At 43.7% G+C, this 24,084-nt stretch overlaps 1 protein-coding gene across 7 annotated transcripts in view; it reads left to right on the forward strand.

The window, feature by feature from the left end:
- The window catches only part of LOC135898778 (tumor protein D52), a 41,873-nt gene extending 18,537 nt beyond the window's left edge, over positions 1–23,336 (forward strand). For 2 of the 7 annotated variants that reach the window (XM_065427935.1, XM_065427929.1), the window contains exons 3-8: positions 805–953; positions 9,809–9,868; positions 10,800–10,832; positions 12,696–12,797; positions 15,948–16,008; positions 20,571–23,336. In XM_065427935.1, the coding sequence (XP_065284007.1) occupies positions 805–953; positions 9,809–9,868; positions 10,800–10,832; positions 12,696–12,797; positions 15,948–16,008; positions 20,571–20,702 (537 nt within the window). In that variant the 3' untranslated portion in view covers positions 20,703–23,336. Of the gene's footprint in view, positions 1–804; positions 954–9,808; positions 9,869–10,799; positions 10,833–12,695; positions 12,798–15,947; positions 16,009–16,189; positions 16,599–20,570 lie in introns of those variants that run through there. The other 5 variants (XM_065427930.1, XM_065427934.1, XM_065427932.2 and 2 more) reach the window with 5 other exon arrangements.
- Positions 23,337–24,084: the final 748 nt, after the last annotated feature.

Raw genomic sequence — 24,084 nt, forward strand, 5'->3', positions numbered from 1 at the left:
TCCTCCTGGGAAAGTCTAGCCTTTCCGTTTCATGAACTTGTGCAATTATGAGTGAATTCAACTGCCTTTGTGATGAATCGCACCGGCCATTACTGGGAGAATTCAAGCGTGATGCTCACGAGAAAATTCCACTTGTCTTTTGGCATGAAAAGCATAGAGGCCACTGAATGAAATTTTCAGTGAAAGTGAACACTTGCACCGTTTAACTTTGTTTGCAAAAACCCTAAGCATGCTCCCATTCACTTCTGCATATTATATGTCATCGTTTTGAAATGCAGCACTTGCAGGCCAGCAATGCAGGCCTGCTAATTTTGTGCCTAAAAATAGTTGTAAAGCAGGCTTGCGCAGAGTTTGCAAAATGTGCATGTTAACAATGATAACAACAAAAATGCCAACGCTTTCCTTTTCGTTCCCCCCCCCCCCCCTTTTTTGTTCCATATTGGTCACACAATTGCAATTGTGGCAGAAACCACTATATAAAAGAAGGGGGCACTTATTCCAGTCTTTACAATAGTCCTCCATTACCGACAAACAAGCAACTTTCTGTGTAGATGCTGTCAAAATCCATGACGTCTCTGCGAGCTGATGTGGAAACTTCATGAAGGCGTCCTCTGTCTTTCGTTTTTGTTATTAGCCTCCTCTCATGGCAAAAGTGACAGTTTCTCTGTTGTAACATAGGTTACATAGTAACATATGTTACATACATACATAACATACATAGTAACATAGGTTACTGGTGAAGCTTTAGCTTCTCTTTAGTGTCCCATTAATGGGCACACTACATCCTCATTGCACGCACTGCAGGTGGAGGAAGAGATCCAGTCCCTGAGGACTGTGCTGGCAACCAAGGTGGCCAGGTCTCAGGAGCTGAAGCGCCAGCTGGGCATCAGTGTCTGGAAGGAGCTCAAGGATGACATGGAGCAGGGTATCAAGAACATCCAGGACACTGCGGCGTAAGGGGCACCCCTTTTTTTCTTTCTGAAGAATGGAAGGTGACGTGGCGAGAAGTTGGTACATGTGACTATATGAAGAAGAAATAATGAAGCTCCAAGCAGCTGGGTATCTCGTTACATGTGAACTGAAGCACAGTTAGCCATGGCCTGTTGAAGTGCTGGCTACGATCATGGATGCCAAAATTGGGGCTCGGGGTCTCCAGAAAACGCAGAAAAATCCCCACATGTGAATACAATCCTAAAGGGGACCTAAACCGCTTTTTGAAGCTCAGAAACACTTTGAAGTTAAAATAGGTTATTTCTGAAATATTACTTTGCTGCAAAACGTAATTCAATGTGTTCAGCAGAAGTAGTTGGAATTAAACAGCCCCTGCATGGTGCTTCCGCTCCTTCTTCAATGACTTGCACATGGCTCGCTTTTTGGAGACTATGGTGGAGTAGGGAGTGCCCACAACACTCTGCATACTAAATGTCACTGTGGCACGCAGTCCAAATTTGGTTTTGGATGTTCACATAGACGTCACTACGAATTTTGGCAGCCACAACGCGCCAAACTGGCCAAGTGTAATTATCCTCAGCGAGCCGCAGTGCTCTCGGCCAGCGGACTCGTCGCGGCCCACCACGGTGGCCGCAGTATCTATGCTACGTAGCAGACCACGGCTACATGTAACTGTAATGCATATGCGCAGCGTTTGCTTTGTGCACAACCGGGCTTTAGTGCACACTTGTGCTCGTATGCTCCAGTCTGGCCATGCTACGGTGTGTGGATTGGCTTTATCCTGCACCAGCTTGACTGACAGATCGTAGCCACATCCAACTTGCACATGTTGAAGTGCTACCAATAGCTCAATACCAAGAGAAGTCTGTCAAGGCATCTAACCAGAAGCAGCCAGGAGATGAGCACGATGGCAAGTGTGCATGTGGTCTGGCTTTAAGTTTCACTTGGTTCGAGGCTAGTTGAGTGTCAAAACTAGTCAAAATGAGCTAGACCCAACGGTTGCAACACTGATAAGCAGGGTGGCCAAAGTTTTGTTCCTGCACGGGCAGCCGAGTGTGAGCAGACTATAGTTACCTTCTTCCGGAAGTATGTAAATATAGAAATTCGAAAGCAGATTTTTCCCTTACTTCATCTTGTTTATTAAACTGCATCAAGGAAATGTACACAGTAACAGTAGGAAGAAGTGCACTGGTCCAAACACCCTTCTCGATTGACCTCAGCTATTGGCCAATAGCAGCCGTGTATGAGAATTTGCTTTATTGTGAAAAAGCGTCCAAAAGAGAGTGAGGAGCAGGCTTCTGTAAGAGAGCGTTTGAGAGAAAGGCGACTTCGCACACAGCTTGTAAGCTGCACGCGCCGCGTACGACATCAAAACTTGGGTGTGATGTTCACAGCAGCGTATGCCATCTGCACTGTTTTTCTAACCGAGCCCGAGAGGTAGTTCAGGACCTCTATAATGCGACCTGTGCTACCATATGGGCCTGTATTCCCAGAGCAGTTTATAAACTAGAGCAATTTGTAAGGCCAGGCGCAGGCCACTTCGCAGTGGTGAACAAGATATGGTTGAAGGCAGCTGTCCAATAAAAAATAGTTCTTTTGAAGAAATAGCTTTGTGTAGCACATGGACTCCATTCTTTTAAAGGAAGTGTTCAAGAGAAACGCATGAGAACATGAACGTCTGGGTGCTTTATGTAGTCGACTGTCGTTACAACAGAGCCTGATAACCCACCAAAAAATGTTTTATTCGAAGTTGGTAATATCCGAGACAACTCACTTCCAAAACTTTCACCGCTATGTCTAAGAGCTTCATTGCAAACAGTGAGTGACGAACGTCCAAAGTAAATAATGAACGAAAAAGTTGCAGTTTCGCTCAAAAGGCGAAGCATGGATTGTGATAGCAAATTAAGCAACATGAATGCGGCAGCAGCAGCAAGCGAATTTACCTTCCTGCTGTCTCCCGCTTCAACGCGAACTAAACGTCGAAAGCACATGTGTTGGTGGGCTAGTTGGTTAAGCATGATTACAAAAACGGCGCCGAATAAAAAGCACAGTCGAAAGCACAGCACATGTGAAGCTACCGGCACTGGCCGCACTTTGTCCAGGTCGCTTTCAAGACACAGTGCCCGTGCAGGCGCACCGTTAACTGCAGCCACCAGAGTAGTACTCCTTCGTTCCCTCACCTCCCCTCTATGCCTCGTGCACGAAAGGACCCATAGCGCTGCACGCTTCCGCCCTGCTTTCGTCCCTCCCTCGCGCGTAAGATATTGAGCCACGATTGTCTGCTGACCCTCACAAGTCAATTGCCAGCCCAAGTCGACAAGGCAAAAGTCCGTTTTATATGCCCGATTCTGACAAAAATTGCTGCTAATTTTGTCCGCTGCAACCGATAGTTTGTTGTAGCATGGTCCATTAAAAGCGAACTTCATTGTTATAATAAAGTAGGCAGACCAAACTAAGGTTGAAATATGGTCTGTTACGTATATCGGAAAGTTTGTTGTATGCGGGTCCGTTATAACGATCGTAGACTATAATATTTGTGTATAAAAGATGGAACGTAGGCACAAGACATGGTGAATAGAAGTCAGCTGCCTCTTGATGATTTGATTAGGAATGCTTTGTTGTGGGACTGTAAAGTTATTTTTATGCTAAAATATCTCTGTTGAATTCTGCTTCAATAAACTATGTTCCATTTGTATGTAACACCAGTCGCTGGTGGCAGTGGAAGCATTTGTTAGAGCAATATTACAGGAAGAGGTAGAATGTTTATATTGTGAATATGCTGCTTCAATTACACAACCTACAAGAGCATTGGAATCTAAGCATTCTGGCAGATTGGCGCACCTTCTTTTCTAGTGCGGCCATGACTGTGCATGGCTGAGCGCATATGCAGCCCGCACACCCTATTTTTGAGGTAATCTGCCACGTGTGCAAGAACTAGGCGAGCTGAGATGTCATGGCATTGTGCGCCGTCTTTCTACACGTTTAGTGCTAGAGGTTGCGCAATCTCGAGTTTTGCAGAAGCATTGAAGTGAGAAGCAGATGAAGCATTTTCTCCTCACTGCCGGCACTTTTCATGATACAGTGAAACCTAGTTAAACAGTAGTACTGCTTAACCAAAATAGCATGAGATTGCCCACTTACCTGTCAAAAACGGAACTCGGAAAGAGTGCGATGAAAGGGGGAGAAAAAATTCAGTATTTATTCACTTCGCGCGACAAAAGTTATTTTCGTTTGATGCTGCGGCGGCTTAGCTAGCAACGACTACGGCCTCAAACTTACTGAAGCTGCAAGCCAGCTTTTCAGCCAGCCCCCTCTTCTCGGCAAACACATGCATGGCAGATTCCTCGTTGGCGTTGCATGTTCTCCGTGCACGTGGGTGGTAGCGCTGCAGAAGTCGCAGGGCGCCTTTTTCATTGCGGGATGCTGTTCTCGTCGTGACGATTGCATTCATGAGGCTGACGTAACGCACAGCTTCTGCCACTGTCGGGCCTGAATTGCCCGTGCTGTCGCTTTGGGTGTCGTCCTCATCACTGTCGCTAGTCGACACTTCGGCAACAACAAAGGCAACAATGGCGAAAAGTCGAACCTTGTAGCCGACATCTCTTTGCGGTCGCAGCAGCACTGCCAAGCAACTTCGCATTCCAAATGCCACACACCGTATTCAACAGCAGATCCCTGTTGCAAGCCAGCGCTGACTTCTTTGTGTCACGTTCGATAGCACGAACAATGTCTAATTTTTCTTCTATGCTGAGCACCCGGTGTCTTTTTTATCCGAGCTTCGGCATGACGCGAGTCCTTGTTTTCACGGCACCACAATGCTCTCGGGTCTGGCACGGTGCCGGAATGACGTTGATGTTGATGCGGCTTCACGCGCGAACACACAGAGCGCTTGGAGGCTGTTGTTCTGATCTCTGAGGTTTGTTGTTCTGCCGGGCCACCCGATAGAAACGACGCACCGCCATGTTTGCATGACAAAAAGTGGAAACACTACTGTACGTGTTAACCGATACGTACGCAATAAGCTAGTACGGTTTATGCAGATACAAAACACATTACGAAACCCACGGTAACGAAATCCCAAGGGAACGAAATTCTCGCCACAACGAAATATTTTCGGATTCCCGGCTAACAGCCATAGGAGTCAATGCATTTCCTATCTCGCGACAACGAAACTTTTTTCTATAGCAATCCCTCATCAACGAAATTTTCTGAAACAACAGTCGGCAAATAATCTACTCATGTAACACTAGTTGTGTCCGGAAACTGCTCAAATACATTCGTTGTGCGCTTAAATTGCATTAACTACCGCCACAGCACACTTGCGTGGCCGCCGCCATCATTTCGTTCGCCCGTCGCAATGGGTGACTGTGCAGTGTCCGGGCCAAAAATGCAATTAGCATTTAAATGATACAAATAAAAAAAGACGAGAACCGTAGGCGATCTCGCAGTGAGCACATTTTATTTAATCCTGTGTGCCATTACAGCTTGTGCTAAATGCGGAGCGAAATGCCTGCGTGCGTGACAGCCAAATCGACATCGACTACACGTGAAGGCCCCGATAACCCGGATGACGCCTTAGTATCAGTGGGCTTTGTGTACCGCTGCACATGGTCATGTGCTCAGTGTCGTTGGTGCTAGAGTGCGTCAATTGTGTGTCTCTGTGCCAATCGGACCATTTGCTTTGACAGCCTGCTAAGATGCTGCCTCCAGCCAAAAAGAGGAAATTTATGACACTGCAGGATAAGGCTGCAATAATTGCCCAATCTGTAAAGGGCAGGAAGAAAATGGATATTGCCGAAGAATTTGGAATTGCGTGCAGTTCGATATCGCCGATTCTGAAAAACAAGGTCTCCATTCTCGACACGCTCGGAAATGGTATCAGTGCGAAAAACAAAACGGTGAGCGCTGCGGCTTTTCCAGAGGTTGACAAGGCGGTGTTTGCATGGTTTTGTGAACAGCGTGCCAACAAAGTGCCGCTGTCTGGCAGAGTTCTTCACCAGAAAGCGCTGGACTTCGCATGCATTCTCGGGCACACTGATTTTAAGGCTAGCCCTGGCTGGTTGAGCCGTTTCAAAGCCCGCCACGACATAGTGGCCAAGGTCATTTCCGGGGAGGCAGCCGCCGTCAACGCTTTGACACCGTCGTCGTGGCTGCTGGCCAACAAAGAAGTATTGGACCAGTACAAGCCCTCGGACATTTACAACGCAGATGAGATGGCCTTGTTCTACGAGATGCTGCCATCGAAGACCCTGGACTTAAAAGGCCAGAAATGCCGCTGGGAAAAACACAGCAAGCGGCGTGTAACAATTTGTTGTGCACCAACATGGACGGCACAGATAAACGGCCACTGCTTGTAATCGGCAGAAGTAAGAAGCCACGCTGCTTCAGGGGAAATCGTTGGCTGCCCGTACAGTACACCACGAACCTGAAGGCATGGATGACCCGGGCCATATTTGGCAGCTGGCTCGAGGCCTTCGATACGGACATGCGGAAGGCAGGCAGATTGGTCTGACTTTTTTTGGACAATTGCAGTGCACATCATGTCGATGACGTGGAACTGAGAAACATGCGCTTGGTTTTTTTTCCACCGAACTGCACTTCCGTGCTGCAGCCGCTTGATCAAGGCGCCATTCGTAGCGTCAAGTGCGCCTACAAAAAGAGGCTGATTCAGCGTCTGCTGCTGAACCTCCAGTTGAAGCGTCCCACCGTTGTGGACATGTTCATGGCACTTGAGATGATGGCCGCCGCATGGGTTGAGACGTCGCCAGCTGTGATAGCTAATTGATTTAATCATGCCGGCTTCATTGCCACTCGGCAAGCATCATGCGCTGATCCAGTGGCATCGCAAGAAGATTTGCCTGAAGGTGCACTAGTTGACAGTGCCGACGGCGCAGTGCCGCCATCGCTGGCCCACACATGGAATGAACTTTCTACCATGACAGATGGTGTTCCGGATGACCTCAGCATCGATGAGTTCATTCGTGTGGATGAAGGTGTTGTCTTCCATAAAGAGATGACTAATGAGGTCATCGTAAGTCGCGTTTGCCAAGGTGCTGACGACCACCAGACACCAAATCAAGAGAGGACTGCGAACCCGCGGGATGTGTTAAATGCCTTCCATGTAATTCGATCATTTTTCGGTGAGCATGATGACGACGTAGCAATGGACCACTTCTTGCAGTGCGAGTCGAGAGCAGTAAAATTGCTGCAAGGCAAGGCTCGGCAAAGTAAGCTGACTGACTTTTGGCAATATATTTTTTTTTTGCAAGCCAATTCCCTTCCCTGTCTTTTCTGCCTCATTCTCGCGCTAACGAAATTCCCACAAAAGCGAAATGTTTTGCTTTCCCCGGCGATTTCGTTATTGCGGGTTTCGACTGTGTTGTTAATGGCCTCTGAGTCGGTGATTTGACTTTACTACTTTTAAAACAAAACTACTATTTCAGCGGGTACGGCTTAATGAGGTTTTACTGTAGTATTGTCCCAGTGTGGGGCGACACTGTCATGTACGGGGGTGGAATGAACGAGAAAGCATGGCTGGCTTCGCTTCGTACCACTGATGTGAAGTTGTCGACACTGTATAAAACCAGGCCTTTCATCGCGGACTCTCAAATTCAACAAAACATTTTTTTTCCCCTCATTCAAATTTGTTTTTTTTCTATTGCCCGATGATTAGGAAAGTCTTGCGGACCATTCCACTTAAGAAAAACTTGTCGATGACTGTACTTATTTGCATAAAAGATCGAAATTTAATATATAATGCAGTTTCAATATAACAAAGCAAATTGCCGGTTGTGCTTCACACATCCACGGCGTATGAGCAACGAAGTGTGATTCGTTTTCTATGGAGCACGGGATGAATGGCGATCAAAATTCACAGGGCAATGCGGTTCACATGTGGGGAAAGATGTCTCGCTTTGAGAAGTGTGAGGTGGCAGTGTTGTGAGTTAGCAAATGGCCGTGAAGACTTGCATGACAAAGAGCATTTGGGGAGGCCGCGTGCGTCGCTGATTGACAAGGTGGCACAGGGGCATCTCAAATTTAGTGCTGCAATGGGACAAATGGGAACTGTTGTGGGGACTATGTGTAAAATTAGTGTAAGGTACATAGAATAGTACATATATTTGTACATAATTACCTGTATGTACCGTATTTCGGCTTATAAAAAATTGGTGCAGAGACTTGCTTATTTGCACTCATATTTGCAACTTGCACCAGGTTGCTGTTGTTAGCCTCAAAACGTACGCTGTAATTTTTTTTTTTTAATTCTGTATTTTCAGCACTTAAGTCATCCACAGTGAATAAATGTTTGAACTCGCCTCCCGTGCAATTTTCGTGCAGTCCTGTGCAGCTTTGTGCTCTTATGCAAAACCTAAAGGTACACGCACAGTGTTATTGCATCAAACTATTGGTGTCGCTTTGCCTTGTGTGCTTGTTGTCACGATACTAGTTAATATTTATGAGCAACTTGAAGCATAAAAAAATTGGCGATGAATTTCACAGGCACCATTTGCCTGTAATCTATTAGCTCCCTGTCAAGTGCACTCCTGTCGACAGTGCCCTGGGCTTGAAAATAGTGCAGTGAATGCGTTATGGCTGTTGGATCAAAATTCTGGAAAATTACTAGAAGAGTTTTCTGCTTATGATTTCAGTGAGGGCAAGGTGTTATATCGGTAAAGCTTATAAAGTTCGACTTATGCGATGTGTGCTTTTTTCTCAAAGTCTGCACTTTTCCACATTTGCAACAGTGTTGCTTATTTTGCCATATATTTGGGGGTGAAAGCAAATATCCTCTCACAAAACCTTTTCATGCTGCAACACTTGCACCTTGGGAGTATAACCTCTGGTATCTATGGCTCATTATGTACTGCTTGAAATTACAGAAAACAAGAGAGGCTAACTTTTATTTTAGCATCATTGAGATCAGAAATGCTCTAATGTGCTCATCTATTGGTGCATTATGGCTTGTACATGCATAGATACTGAATCACAATCGGTATCGGGAATGAATAGCATTTATCTGATAACTAAAGCAAGTGCTCGGAGAAAGACGCTGCTTAGATGTGTCTAGCCTTAAGTGGTTACTGTATTTACATGATTCTAACACACCCAATTTTCATTGGTTTAAAGCAAGAAAATAAAAGTGGACCTGAATGTAACACACCCCCAATCTATAAAAGTAAAATGTAGCTTCCCCCTCACTTTCAGAAAACATGAGACGTGCAGAATTTACTTTCCCAGAAGGGAAACTTCTTTGAAGTGAGTTTTCATAACGATAGTGGCACGTTGTAGTTTGTCACCATTTTAGTTTCATTGGCCACAGATACCAAGCATATTGGGGCAGTATTCTCGAGCGATCACTTTTAGAGATACTGGAATCACTGTCGCAAAATCTTACGTGACTCTGTATTGGACTTGTCAAAGTATGCAACCGACAGTGTTTCTAGCACTGTGCGCAGATACCAAACTTGGCATAGTGGCCAAAACGCTGGCGGCCATACCCACTGACGTATCTGGTGACGAGTTGCACGAAATCGTGCAGAAGTGATAGTATCTCTGTAAGTGATTGACCAATATAAGTGCTTCAGATCGTAGTCGAGCAGGAAAACGTGCCTCGTCACCGTCTTGTTGATGGCGATTGCACTGTGTTCGACAGCTCTGATAACAGGCTCGCCGCAATCACAGTTTTTGTTTCGTATCCCATTGTAATGCACAGGCAATTTTCATACACCATTTTCTTAGAAAAAGAAGTGTGCACTAGACTCGTGTAAATATGGTAATTATCTTCAGCTAGCTGGTCATATCTTATCATGTAGGCACTCATCTGAGAGGAAGTGTTCTGCCTCTTTTGTTGACTCAGGTTTAAAGATGTCAGTGGGAAATTGGTCGAATGGAATGCTGCTATCGCAAGTGCTCCCATGTGAGTCCCTGACCCTGTGCAATTAATTGGCAGCAACGCTAGCCATCATTCATTCCTGTATGCCATTGTGTCATGGCCCGTGTCTACTGCATTCGCTGTCTTTCCGGCCTGGAAACTCCCTTGCACATGTATGTGCACAGAGACCTACATCATCAGTGCAGCGACATGCATGAGCATAAATTTTGCAGTGTGCCTAACACTTAAGGTGATTAGCAGAGAGAGGGCAAAGTCAGCACAGAGAAACCTTTCGAGTGCATCAGAAGCACGCTGACAAGGGCTTGTCACTCTTGATGACAGCACTGAAACTGGTGCCAACTTCTTTTCGAGCAGTTTCAAGTGATTCACCGGGGAGTGTGCCTGCTGGAAATGTGAATTATCCAGATTAAGAAAACATGCTAAGTGGCTGCAAGCTGATGTGAGGACCCGTGCACACGAACTATGAGAACAAGGTTGCTTTCACCATGGTGCACAAGTAATGCTAGTTGCAGCAATTTGTTCAGCATCTACGTATGTCTGAATGTGTGAAGGTCGCCTCTGCATTAAAAATGACCAAACCAAATGCTAACTCAGTTTCATTACATAAAACTGTTCTCTTTCCATCCACGTTGTGCACCATGCATAGTGAAAGCATTGCCTTGTTTGAAGAGTTCCTTGCCTCACCATGCCTGACTTCAGTGTCCTTGTCCACATGCTTTTAATGACTGTTGTCATGTGCTGATGTGTGCAACTAAAGTCCCATGTTTTGACCATTTCATTGTGTACTCAAGATGGCTCTTTTCTCTTGTGCCTTGCAGTTCTGTCCTTGGGAGTGAAATTGAGCTCACAAATGGCACTTGACAGTTCTAACACACTGACTGACTTCTGGGCTGTGGCTTCTGATGTGCCTGCTTAATGTGTTCATTCTTTTTTCCTTGCATGTCTGTGCTCTCAGTCAAAATTTCCCGGGCCTCTTTAACTCTACCACGTACGTGGACTGCTGCTGCACCTTTCTATGCCTGCGTTTACTTGGACCTGCTTTGTATACTGTATTTTACATGTAGTTTGGTTTCTCTGAAAATGATAGTGTGTCCTTATTTTGTGTAAAAGTTAGTTCGAGTATGCTGCTGCTGTCATAAATCTAGTCATGCCAGCTGGGAATACCATAATAAATGTACTACTGTAATTTAGACGCTAAATTGCTCAGAATCGGAACATTTTCCAAAACAGTGTGCACCTCTGTAGATACACTATATAGCGCTTGCTTTTTTTCCCCCCTGGTTTGTCACCAACAGCATCATTCTGCGATTCTCTTGCACTGAAACAAGTGGTCAAAATTATCTGAAGTTTCTTTGTGTAAGCCAAATTTTTCTTAAACAGGAGAAAAATTGATGTGCTTCTATGAAGACAAGACTTACAAATCTGAGTTAAAAGGGCCATGCCGGGCTTGTGCAAATATTCAAGCTTCATGTTTTTGGTCGCATACTATACAATTCGTTGTTCATTTTGATTCAAATTTCAGCACATATTCGAAATTTTTGAAGTACATATTCGGAATATAAATTGGAAAGCTTATACAATTGCCTGCTTGGGTTTGAGTGAACAAGTCGCATTGCCATTAACACAACTCGTAGAATTCACTTGCAGGCGACTAGCCGACAACTACAGTTAGCCTGCCTACCAATTTCGTTCTTGCGCTTACTAGACGGAACAGGCTAAGCTTGCATGTAAACAAAGTACCAAGCCGAATTTGTGCTACACAGCCTAAACTGTAGGCGTCCCGCATTCGAGGTCGCACTTTGCAGCATCGTGATGACGTATGATGAGCAAATGCGCAACACTCCCATGGCCTCAACTATCACAAAATTTGAAGTAGGCTAAACAACAGCACTGAGCAAAACAAGGTTTCTGTACTGCTGGCATTGTAAAATATGTTGAACTTGCATTTTTGCATGGAAATATCTGAGTAACAGTGCATTGAAAGTAAAGGGTTCTTGAGATGAAAACTCTGTTCTCATATTTGTCAACTTCTGGCCATAATGTCACTGTTTTATGCAAACCCCATAACCATTCGAACTATTTGCTTCGAAATTATTCAACATTATTACTATTGCTTCGAATCAAAAAGAAATTATATTCGCACAAGCCTAGGCTATGACCTCCTTGGAATGGTGCTGTTGCTCAGTTAGAACTAGCTAATTACAACTTAACATAAATGAAAGAAAAAAAAAAGTTTGCATATGCATGCCAGCAAAATTTAAAAAGTTTGGTTCTTTCAAGTTTACATCAGTTATTTTGCAAGTAAATTTTTCTATGAAATGCGCCCTAGCTCACCTTAGACAGTGAAGCATTTACCTAATGGGCATTTGTTGTTTTCGTGTGTGTATATTGTAAGAAAAATTTTACTTTGGCCCAGTGTTGAACTTTCTGCTAGGACACCAGGGTGTCACATGCTAGGCAAGCATAAGGAGAAGGCCATAGTTTTAAACCACGCGTGCAGTACTTCTCTGGTGTCCACGTGCTTGCATTATGTAAATTTTACTAAATGTAGAAACTCTCACATGGGTATCTCTTATTTTGTGATCATAATACATGTACTTACATGAGGTCAAATTTAATGCTGACACTCCTTACAGGTATAACTCATCTTTGACCTCTGTTTTCGTAAATGGCATGCTATGAAAAGTTCTTTTTTTTAACATCCTGCATGTAGCAAAAGATCATTTCGAATTGAAACCCTGCTAATAACACAGCATGCGTTTAGCATACATAATTTGTAGCCGATTTTAGCACCTCACAAATGTCTGATTGGCACCCTTTTCTTTCTTCCCTCCCCCTGAATCACATTCAGTTATCAGAAGACCAGCGCTACTATCAAGACAGCCGGAGAGAAGACTACCACAGCTCTTGGAAGCCTCGGTGCCAGTGTCTCCAAGAAGCTGGGGGAGATGAAGTAATTCGCTATATCCTATTTTAAAAAAAAAACTTTTTGTCTGTTTCTACATCCACTGGTGAAACTGACTGACACAAATACAATATAATATCGCTAACTGGGACTTGCAAACTGGACGACCACCTCTAAGTTCGTTGGTTTTGTATTTGGGTATGATGACAGGACTTTCCATAGTCAGAAAAAAATTTTCTGTGTGAGCAGAACAACAGAAGGTGTTCTTGGCAGAATTGGCAGTGTAAAAGATTTGTTTTTCAGGAGGGACAAGGATGTGAAATTTTTTTGCAGAACCTGTCTTTCACAGAGAAAGCCATCCTTAAAAAGCAGTGGCAGGAACTTGAAGCGATAATTGGCAAAGTTTTAATGCATAACGTGTGGTGATTCGAGAATAAATTTTGTGAATTTTGTGCTAGAGCACCTTGTCATTTTCTCTGCTTTTATAAAAAACTAGCTGCTACATTCACTTGATTGCTTAACATATCTGACAACCACGTTAAGGAGGTGTGTAACATATAGTGTGCAAGCACATCTTCCAAGTTAACGAAACACCAGTTAATTGAAATGCAATTCTTCCGTCTCTTGAGGTTTCCTTTGACACAGTACTGTAATCACTAAATGAAACAGCTAACTCGTTTCTCCTCTCTATGAATACACTGGGGCACTGTTAGGCAGACTATAGAAAATATGTAAAATTCTGTAAGTAGGCTTTCTTGCATCTAGTTCTTACACACGTACACTAATTATCCTGCACACCTGAACAAAGTGGCTGCCCACCCAAACTCCACGTAGGCTTGCCATTGCATACAGGCACCCTTCTATGTGCTTTTACATGTCTGTGAGACAATCTCGGGTGTGTAGGAGCGTGTGCAGGTTCAGACATCTGCACCAATCGGGTATGGGTCCTGGCACTTACGTCACCACACTCTTGACGTCATGTTAGCAATAGACTTCTCAAAGGACGTGACTGTCTGTGCGCCACAGCAGCTATGCAGCTGTGGCATGGTGGAGACCAGCTTTCACCTTCACTGGCTCAAATTTATGTTGTGTTAGGGAGCACTTTCTTCACCCTCTGTATCTGCTTAGCGGCTGTGGTGTAACTGCTAAGCATAAGGTCGCAGGATCAAATCGCAGCCGCCACAGCCACATTTCGGTGGGGGCGAAATGCAAAAACGCCTGTGGTCCTGTGCGTTAGGTGCACGTTAAAGATCCCCAGGTAGTCAAAATTAATGTGGTGTCCCTCACTATGGTGTGCCTCATAATCAGATAGTGGTTTTGGCACATAAAACACCAGACTTAATCTTTCTTCTTTTAGCACTTTCATCTTTTTCATTTCAGTCTAATTTTACAACAAAAGGAAAATGGATGTGTTTAATGGCTTTAATAAGCTTTTCGAAGCACTGTCAATAAGCTCTGTACAAGGCAACACCTGCCAAGGTGCCTAGTAAGGAGTTAGCATGCACTGGTGATAATTTTTTATGTGCTTACACTCATTCCTCGCCAGGCATGGCTGGTACATAGGTGTGAAAAACCAAGCGGGTTTGCATTGGTCAGCGTATGCAGAGTCCTGGATTTACATTCATACCATGGCTGAAGCTGGTGGTCCTGTGAAAAAAAAAAGTGAGGGAAAGTGTGGCAGGGATGCTGGTGCCAACAGGCACACTCACTCTTTATTTCTGCTGTCAGTACAAGGTCTGCCATCTCTTGCGGGTCAAACATGTTGCGCAGAAAAATTTGCTCATGAAATTTTACATATAACTTTGGAAAGAACTGTTTTGTTGCTGACAAATGATCAGCACTTCATAGTGAGTGACAGGCCAAGCTTAAAATTGCACCTTTCTCTTTCTTGATTATATCATTTCTTCTAACAAAAGTAAACTCTGCATGCATGATGTCAAACAGTAGCACTTAAAATGGCTGCTGTGGAGGCAACTGCTTTCTGCAGGCCTCTTTATGAAAAACACATAGATTTATGTTGATGTTTCAGCAGAGTTACAAGCTACTTAAGTAATTTCAAAAAGGAACACTGCAATGCCATAAAATGTCTTAAATAAAAGTGAATCGCACCAGGGCTTTCGCATTGTAGCGATGCCTTTTTCCGATGCTAATGCCTTTCGGTGCTTTTCACATCCATGAGTGGTCAGTGACCACCTATCTGAATGGAGCGTTGCCTTGACCCCTCGCATATGTGAAAAGCGCCGAAAGGGGTTAGCATTTGGGACCGAAAGGGACCAGAATTTGAGTCATTCGAGCTCAGAAATGCTACTCTGCAGTATGGGACAAAGGCATTGAATGCAACTAGCATGAATGCTTTTCGTTTAGTAAACCTTAGTTGACTAAGTTTTGTAGCACCACTCTGTCTGCCGGTTTGTATACTCTTTCTCACATTTAACTGATTGTTTTGGAGCACTCTGGCAGCGTTAGAAAGTCAAGAAAGAGCAGCAATCAAGGTGTTCATAGAGGATATAAGGGCTATAGCATTGATAGGGCCAGCCTCATCAGACACATTGGAGCTGGCTTAGTATCCTAATGAAGCATATGGTACATTTAGATTGGTGCCTACCATGCTACAACTTGATTTGCTGCTATGTGGAGCCCTCTCAAGATTGGAGCCAGAAAAATGCTGCCCAAGCCAAATGTTCAGCTCTTCCCAGAGCATTGGCAGTAGTTGCGTAACCGGAACTCTATTAATAATCTATCTCGTGCTTTGAGCTTATAGGTGAGGGCGCCTCCAAGCGCTCAGACTTGGAATAAGGTGCTCAACCGAGCTGGGCAAATGTGTTCCGAATGCTCTATTTTGAGCTGGTGAATGTAAAGTGTGCGGCCAGGGCATGCAAAAGTGACTGATCAACTGTACCATTAGTTCCTACCCCAAGGGATCAATTTGGCACTGCCAGTCAACTCTGGAACAAATTATCAATGAAGGAATAAGAGTGCTTAGATTAGCCGTTTTAGAGGCACAAGGTGGATTTGGTTTATGTGAGAACTGTGGGGGGGTGAGTGACGATCTCTCGGTCACTTTCATCCCCCAGCAGGCTTAAAATAGGCTGATGATGAGGAAGGGCAGTTTGGCATTATAAGAAGAGGGTGCATAGATTATATGGCAAATGTTTGGTGGCGGAGACCATGATCTGTTCTGTTCTATTTCTATTGCAGGAACTCCACCACTTTCAAGTCAGTTGAGGAGAAAGTTGGTTCGGTCTACACCAACGTGAAGGTACGTAACGAGAGAGATACTGAATGTTGCATCTGCACTGCATCTGCGCTGACAGATTCCGCATTGTGTTACTTTTCTTTTTTAAGAAACATTTTGCTGGCTCTGTTATTTTTTGCCTTGCCCCTTTCGTTACGCTAGGTGTAATGCCACAATGTCACTTGTATGCTTTCTTTTGTTGCAGGAGTCGATCTCTTGAGCCAAAGCATAGCTTGTTTTCATAGGAACCTCGGGCACCAGCAACCCCTTCTTGAAGTCTAGATGTCCGGCCATTCGATAGGTTATATATAGAAGCCTCCTTTGCCCTTGCTGGCTGTCTCGTTGCTAAATTTTTTACTTCTCTCCCCCTTTTTTTTCTCTGCTTGAAGCAGCTTGTAAATTTGTGTGGCTGCATTTAGTCCTCCCGAGTTCCTACAAACATGCAGGCATTGAGAGGGACGTGGTTGTTGCAACTTTTCTGCATGGCAGTACTGTGAAGGCCTGTGCATTTACCGAGCCACTTCGGTGATTTTTTTTCTCTTGTGCTTGGTGCTGCTTGTCTTCTTGTCTACTTTTTTTTCTAACCTTGTTTTTTAATAAAGCCATGACCTGTCTTTTGCTTCTTGTTTTGTGTTTGGGTGTCCATCTCGTCTGTGCATGTCATCCAGTTTTAGTTGCAGCGTTTGATACAATGATTGCTATAGGGCACTCTGGTGCTGGCCCATTAAATGCTAACATCAAGGTACTAATGCACACTTAATGAACTCCTTTTGCCTCATGTAGGAGTATAAGCTGCACATGGATCTTCTTCAGTCAGCCATATACTTTGGACACCACAGACATTACAGCTGCTTTTATCAGTTCTTGAGGTTTTGTTTTGTTGCTTGCTTGGATTGCAACATTTCTCGCAGGTAGTCTATTAAGTATAGTCTCGAGATTTTCAATGAAATGGACTGACATTTTAGTGCTTAGTGCTTGTGTTTTGCTAAATTTGGATAATTCGAACAGTAATGTTCACTTATGTCTCTGGGAAGCTATGCAGCCAAATCACTGGCTGCATTGAAGGGATACTGAACAAAAATCTGAGGAAATGAGGGAAGCATCGAAGTTCGCCTCGGAAGACGCTACTATTCTGATATGCAGCGCTTATTTCACATGGTTTTCAACAAATGGCTGTATTTTTGGAGGATTGTGAGCACCCGGCGGCTGAACGCTGGTATGTGTGGGGCTGCGCGCTGACCGCTGTGACGTCATGTGTGCGTTGCTTGCAGCTACAGCAGGCATCGTTGTAACAAGGTGTTGAAGTTGTTTCAAAATTGTTTGCGCTTAACTTTCTGAACACCGTACAAAAACAGGGTGGCCGTTTGCACATTGTGTCAACAATATTCACACACCGATACAGGCAGTCGGCTATTGCACAATAGCGAGCATACGCATAGAACGCCTGTGGCATCCGTTAGTTGTCCGCTCCAGTCCACCTTCTGCTTGCGCCAGCCCTGTGGTGCATCCACTGCTGATGCTGTATAAAGCTCTCCCATAGCGTTACGCGGAAGATTCATCACCAGATGAACGTGCTCCCTTGGGGTTGCAGAATCAAGCATCTTTTTCCTTCTTCAGATCACTATCTATCTGACTAGATGAAAGACCCTGCTGCTACGATGCCACAGTGCCCTTTCGCTGACATGCTGCAGCTATGCAGCAAAGTAGGGCTCGTCTGATAGTCGCTGTCATCGAAGTGTTCCGAGCACTTTGACGGTACCAATGTTGGCTGCGAATGGGCACGCAGCGCTAATCTATAGCCTCGGCTCTACCGTCTGACACAGCTTGTCTCGCCCGATCATACTTTCCCCACATGCGCAGCAGCGCCGAGGCATTCTCCTGCCTGGTGCTTCACACAAGAAGCAGCACACAACACAGACGGTGACTTTCAAGACTTGGGCACAACCTCCCCTTGCGGAAACAAGTATGCGGCCACGAGCAACTGTGTAGTTGAGTTCGCTGCCGTCTATGCAGGATGATAGGTGCGGGCAGTGGCTGGCATGCCAGCAACCTGTACACATAACGTCACAGAAACGCCGCATCATTTCCTCTAGTTCACGGCACGGCTGCTAGATGCGGTATTTTGTGAAAGGTGCATTGAATTCGTTATTTTCCGTTAGTTTCTGCCTGGAAACATGCTTGTGTCAACCACTTTCAGCACCCAGTCTTTCATTTGCGCTATAAATCTCGGCAGCAAAAGATTTGTTCAGTATCCCTTTAAGTGGACTCCCTCGAAGATGCAGGTCGTCAAAGCTGAATAGCTCGGCGACCTGTATTTAGCATCGCATATATACAGTGAAGTTCAGTTTGCTAAATCTGAGAACAGAATTCTGACATCGCTTTAGTTTGTCCTAAATGGAATTGAATGAACATTAATTTTAGCAAATCTCTTCCAAGCCAAAAACATGTTCAAAGGGGGCTCATTACTTCACAAAATAAATATGCAGTAGCAATCATTCTTTTTGTTCCACTGCCAGATTGGTGGCATGGACATCATTGCTTTTTTCTCTAGCAGTTCTTGGATGCAAATCTAGCTGCATCTCTAGATGAGTGTTCTTGCTAAAGGGCATTGCATAACCTTGCTTTTGCAACATCATTTAGTTAAGTAGTCTCTGTAGCTTCCTTAGATTGTGCATTTGTTACTATAAGTTCTCTCAACTAAGCTGAAAGACAGTGCTCGACAGATAATTGCCACTCTGATCCACCACTATACTGTTGGCTGTGGTTATGCACTTTGAAATACTGCTTTTAAAGGTGCTACTAACAAGGCCTAAAAACTAGCAGGTGCATTAGAGACAAGGACCATAATGTAGGATATGATATTGATACTGTCTTCACATATGGGCTTTAGTGGAAGCTGCTCCAAACTGGCAATAAATGTTGATAAGATGCAGCTATCTCCATAATGCAGCTATATCCATAAAGGTAACTCAGTAAAATTATGCCGTGGTTCCTATACTTCATGCACCATATGAAATGGACACAGCTTATGCATCAGTTACTCATGTTTTTCGTCATGAGAAGCCTGAAACAATTCATAATTTATGCATAGACATGCTTACCAACTACGGTATCGTCAACTGAAGTTTTGCTTTTCCCACCTTAGCATGAATGGCATATGTCTTCAAAACATAAACCATGTATGCGATGAAACATCCCATTTTTTTTAATATCTCGAACGCAAGTAGGAACACCTTGGCTTTTTGCTAATGCTGCCCTTAGATTTAGAACATAGCTGTTCGGCATCATGAACATGGTTTAAACACTTAATATGTAATGGGTATATTTGCTTCCTTTTCATATATTAGGATTAACCCAACCTCTGTACAAAGGCAGTATGGCCAGATATTAAGCATATGTATACAGGCAATGTGTTTTACAAATTGGGAGACTTTAATATATGCCCCGTAATGCTGTCTTGTGCTACAGTCAAGTGCTAGCATGCATGGCTGCCTGCTTCTTGCGTCTTAAGTACTGAATCAATCTAATTGTTAGATTAACCTTCTAGACACATTGCAGTGTTCTGTTTTATGCCAAGGGATCACTTGAGAAAATTGTCACTGGAGGTGCCACTCAGTCCTTCCGCAATTAAGATTGCCTGCAATGAAGAGGTGTCTTTATGTATCTGTGCTGGCAATCTTGAAGGTCATGTTCTACTGGGCACGGTGGAAAAAGTGAGCCATCCCCTCAAAAGGCATGAACAGATAGGCAGCTTTTTCTGTAAAAACACTCAGTGAAATTGCCGTACTTTGCACCATTTTCTTGCTTATGAAGGCGTTGTTCTCTGTGAAAAGTGACACTTGGGGCGGTCTTCTGCAAAAATAACTAGAGGAACTCGGGTGTTAGCGTCCAAGAGACTTGCTCAGTATGGTACTTCAGCCAGCATGGGAATGATGTGTAGTGCATTGATCCATCTCAACTCTGTCTTGCTGGCCAAATGGCTTTGTGGCATTGCAAATTGAACATTTGCAACTTTGCATTGTAAGTGCTACATTTAGGAATGATTAGGGATGTGTTCAGAAACATATGGCCTTTGTGCATTTAGCAAAATTTAAATTCTTGAAAATTTGGAACAATCGAGCATGGTAACCCCACGAGAATGTCTGAAAACACAAGTAGGAAACTTGGACAAATCCATGCACTACTCATCATTCCCATGGTAGCTGAATAATTGTAGCGCCGGTCTTCTAGTAATTCTTGTAGGGAACTCTGACTTTAGGTACTGTGGAGCACTTTTCACTTTAGCCAATAGTTGCCTTTTGTATGCCTTGTATCAATTCCAGAGCCACCATTAATTGCGAAATAGCGTAAAATGTGGAGAAATTTGTGAAACGGTCTCTGAATAACTTGGAACATTCAGACCGATGGTCCAGACTTTTCTAGCTGGAGCTGGTCATGAAATTTATCTTTAAAAATGATGCAATAAAAATACCCAAGAGGACTGGTCTTTTCCTAAACTTGCTTTACACCTTCCCTTGCTCTCCCCCCCTTTACTCTTCCCCTTCTATATTTTCCCCTGCCTCGAACAACCTGCTGTCCATTTCCAGTCCAAGGTGTCGTCACGAAGCAGCAGTGTCAACAGCTTTGAAGACGCACTCAACAGCCATGCAAGCAATACTTCTGTCTCAGCAACACCTGCAACGAGCCCCATTTCCGAGGAAAAGAAGCCGCTGTCCTAAAAGCGGCTGGGTAATAATTGTTCGGGGTGAACTTTGGCTTTCCCCAATTTTTTCCCTCTTAAAATCTCTTCCCAATGTGGACGGCCCTGCTTGCAGTCCCTATTCTTGGTCTACAAAGTGAACAGTGTATTAAAACAAAAATGGCTTAGAGAAAGCATCCAAACCCCGTCGAATGTTTGCAGCAACAGTTGTAAGTGGCAGAGGTGCAGCTCTCGGTGCACAAGTGGCTGTTGTTGTATGTCCTGAACAGCAACGGCGAATAGCAGCTATGCATCCGGAGAACAACACATCTGCCTGTCTGCTTCTGGAGTAAAGCGTCTAAAGCTGTAAAACAGCGAGTTTGAAATATTCCCTGGCATTCATTTAGGCGTTGTCACCCCATGGAAAAGAAATGGCTGCAATGTAATAAACTCAACTCTGGCACCACATGCCTTAGCGTTTGGGGCCCGTGTCCTTGCTTGTCCTGCAATCTATATATATACATATATATATATTTACATATATTTTTATGTGCACAGAGTGATTGAAGAGAGTGGATGGCAGATGAAAGATTTGGAAAAAGATGAAGACGTTCCGACTGTGTACCTTTTCTGTCTCCTAGTTGCATGTGTACGTTTTGTTTCTCCTCGTGCGTAGTAAACCCGTGATTGATGACGTGCACACTTGTTGTGTTTGCCGTATTTGCCATGTGCGTAATGCACCAGTCTAGGTGTACGTCTTAACCGGTGCATGACCATTCCCGGTTATACGATAGCTACACTTATCTGCAGTGAGCTGATGCAGAGATGCTAGCATGAAGTTCCTGGAATTGTAGCTCAGTGTTAAAGGCCAATTTGCAACAGAATTTTGAACTGCATGAAAAAGTCTAGTTTCGGACAGTGTATCAATAAAGCAGCCTCTATGCAAAATGCCATGTTAGAAATTAAGCATGCAAAAATAGACTTTCTTGAAGGGAAATAATAAAAAAAAGCAATACTCGCCAAAAGTGATGCATGATGCAAAGCGTTCAGAACCAGGGCAGCTGCCTGCAGTGTGGTGAAAAATTTTGGAGGCAACATGTTGAAATTTACATTGTATCTACTAATCACCAGGTGCAATTGTCTGCTTAGGTGCTATTTAAAGGCTGCTGATAATAAAATCTGATGATCACCAGCCCTGCAGCTTTGCCAAGATCTCTTCGATAGCTTGTGCTGCTAATTTCGAACAAGCGTACTCAATGTGATTTTTCATTTTAATAGGGCTTAGTGGAACCTACACAGTGGCTTGGCAATGAGGCTGCCACTAGTCATTACCTTGAACACAGCTTCACATCAATTTTTACTAAAAGTCGGCTCAGCACTGTAATCCTTAAACTATGTGAAATATCAAGCAGATTTTTTTTTTCACTTGGTTGAAGGCTTGCTTGAAAATGTACTTGTGGCTGCCTTTATAATGTGTATTCGTTTTTTACCTATTTGCATTGTGATATGTCATACAGCAAACATGTTTTCAGTGTTTTACAATGCAACTTCCTGCAATACTTTTAGAGCAATGAGTAAATGACAGTGCTTTGCATAGAAAACTTGCTAAATTTCAGTAATGTTTGAATGTAGCAGTGACAATTAGTAAAATGCTTTCGCCAAATTTGTACCTCGAGGAACTTTGGAAATATGTAAATAATGAAGTTATACTCCACTGTGTGACAAATTTGTGATGATCAGTTAACTTCAGAAATTTGATAATGCTATCCAGAGGTGGTGCGAGTTAATACAGAAGAGATTGACAAAAAATATCTGAGTTTTTGAGCTGTACTTGTTTTCAGATTTTCACTGCAGACTTTCATTTTCAAAGATGAGGTTCATTGCTATTAGAGTGCATGACATTTAATTACAAAAGAATGCCAGGAACTTCTGGGTAGCATCTCTTAATATAGCAATGATATTGATTATCAGCAGCTTTGTGTTGCATTCTGGAGCATATTTCACTACTGAAGTGAGTGAATCTCCTTTCAGGTACACAGGCAAGAATGTGTGCACAATAGGTGGGGCACTTTAATATCGAACACCTCCTGCATGGCAATCATTGTGACCGTGAAACTTGTGGTCAATTCACATTACGCTCCTGAAGCCCTTATTGAAAAGTTCTTTTTTATGCAACATTTGACGTGCTGAAAAACAGTACACACTATTTCGCTGGTTCCTCTATTTTTCTTATTTGTAACTGCAAGTTCAGCGATACGTCCTCAAATTACTTCTTATTAGAGTCATATTTTGGGAACTCTTTACAGGTTCTGTATTGTTATTTGAGTTATTTTTCTCCCTGTGGCTGACTTTTGAAATATTGTGTATGTTAAGACCTAAGTGTCCTGTACTTAAGTTTTGTGAATCTGTCCTGTTAGAAATACAAGCTGTAAATGAACCTACGTTCCTTTAGAAGGTTTCTTTGTCACTGATTAATTTCTGAAGTAAGATTGGAAATAGGGAAGGGTTGGGGGATGGGGAGTGCACGTATGGACCGTGGAACTTGTCTGGTGCTGTTAGGCATGTTGTTCCAGTGTATCATAAAGATGAAGATGACAGCATTAGTGACTCATTGGATTTATGTTTGGAATCGCTCTGTAAAAAATGATAATAAAACTTCTTTGGTGTATCCCTATTCGTGTAGCTGCTTGCAGTTTTTGAGAGGAATGGCATTTTCATTGCACTGTTTAAGTGCATGTCCTCCAAGTAAATGGAGCCTTAATGCAAGCTCAGAGATCTGCCTTTTTACTTTGAACCAGATCTCTGCGGACATCAAGTCTTGAAGCTGCCATCAAGCGTGCAGCATGCTGCTGTTTGTCAAGCTGCTTTTAATATTTTTGACTAACTTTGATAGCAGTTTCAGTGAATTTTTCCACTTTTTCTGCCCCCTCAGTTTCATTTCATGCCTCAACAGCATTTGGAATGGCATGATCATATGAACTACCGTGTGGAACACAACTTGTAGACACAAGAAATCAAATAACACTGGAGAGGAGTGCTCAGGTTGTGCATATATGACTGGCCGTTAATGCAGGCAGGTCTCCAGCGTTTGTCAATGCCGAGTGGTTACCCTGCACATCTGTTATAAATCACGTTCGCTGACTAGGTGACTTGTGGCACATAACCCTCAAGGATGGACTCTATTGACTCTTTGAACACACAGCTTGGCACGTATGGTGGTGCAAACCTATACATGTTGAACATGTAATAGATGCCACTGCCACCAATAGCAGGCACATCCAAGTGATTCAAGAGCCCATAACTGCCATCACCACAAAAGCTTTCTAGTGTATATGTTACTTGACCTCCAGAATCGTACAGCTCGGTGCACTTGTAAGGGGAACAGATGAGCCTAGGGCATTTTTTTGTTCTGTCTGCCATGC

The sequence above is a fragment of the Dermacentor albipictus genome, chromosome 3 (assembly GCF_038994185.2).
Source record: "Dermacentor albipictus isolate Rhodes 1998 colony chromosome 3, USDA_Dalb.pri_finalv2, whole genome shotgun sequence".
NCBI classification, from domain to species: Eukaryota; Metazoa; Arthropoda; class Arachnida; order Ixodida; family Ixodidae; genus Dermacentor; species Dermacentor albipictus.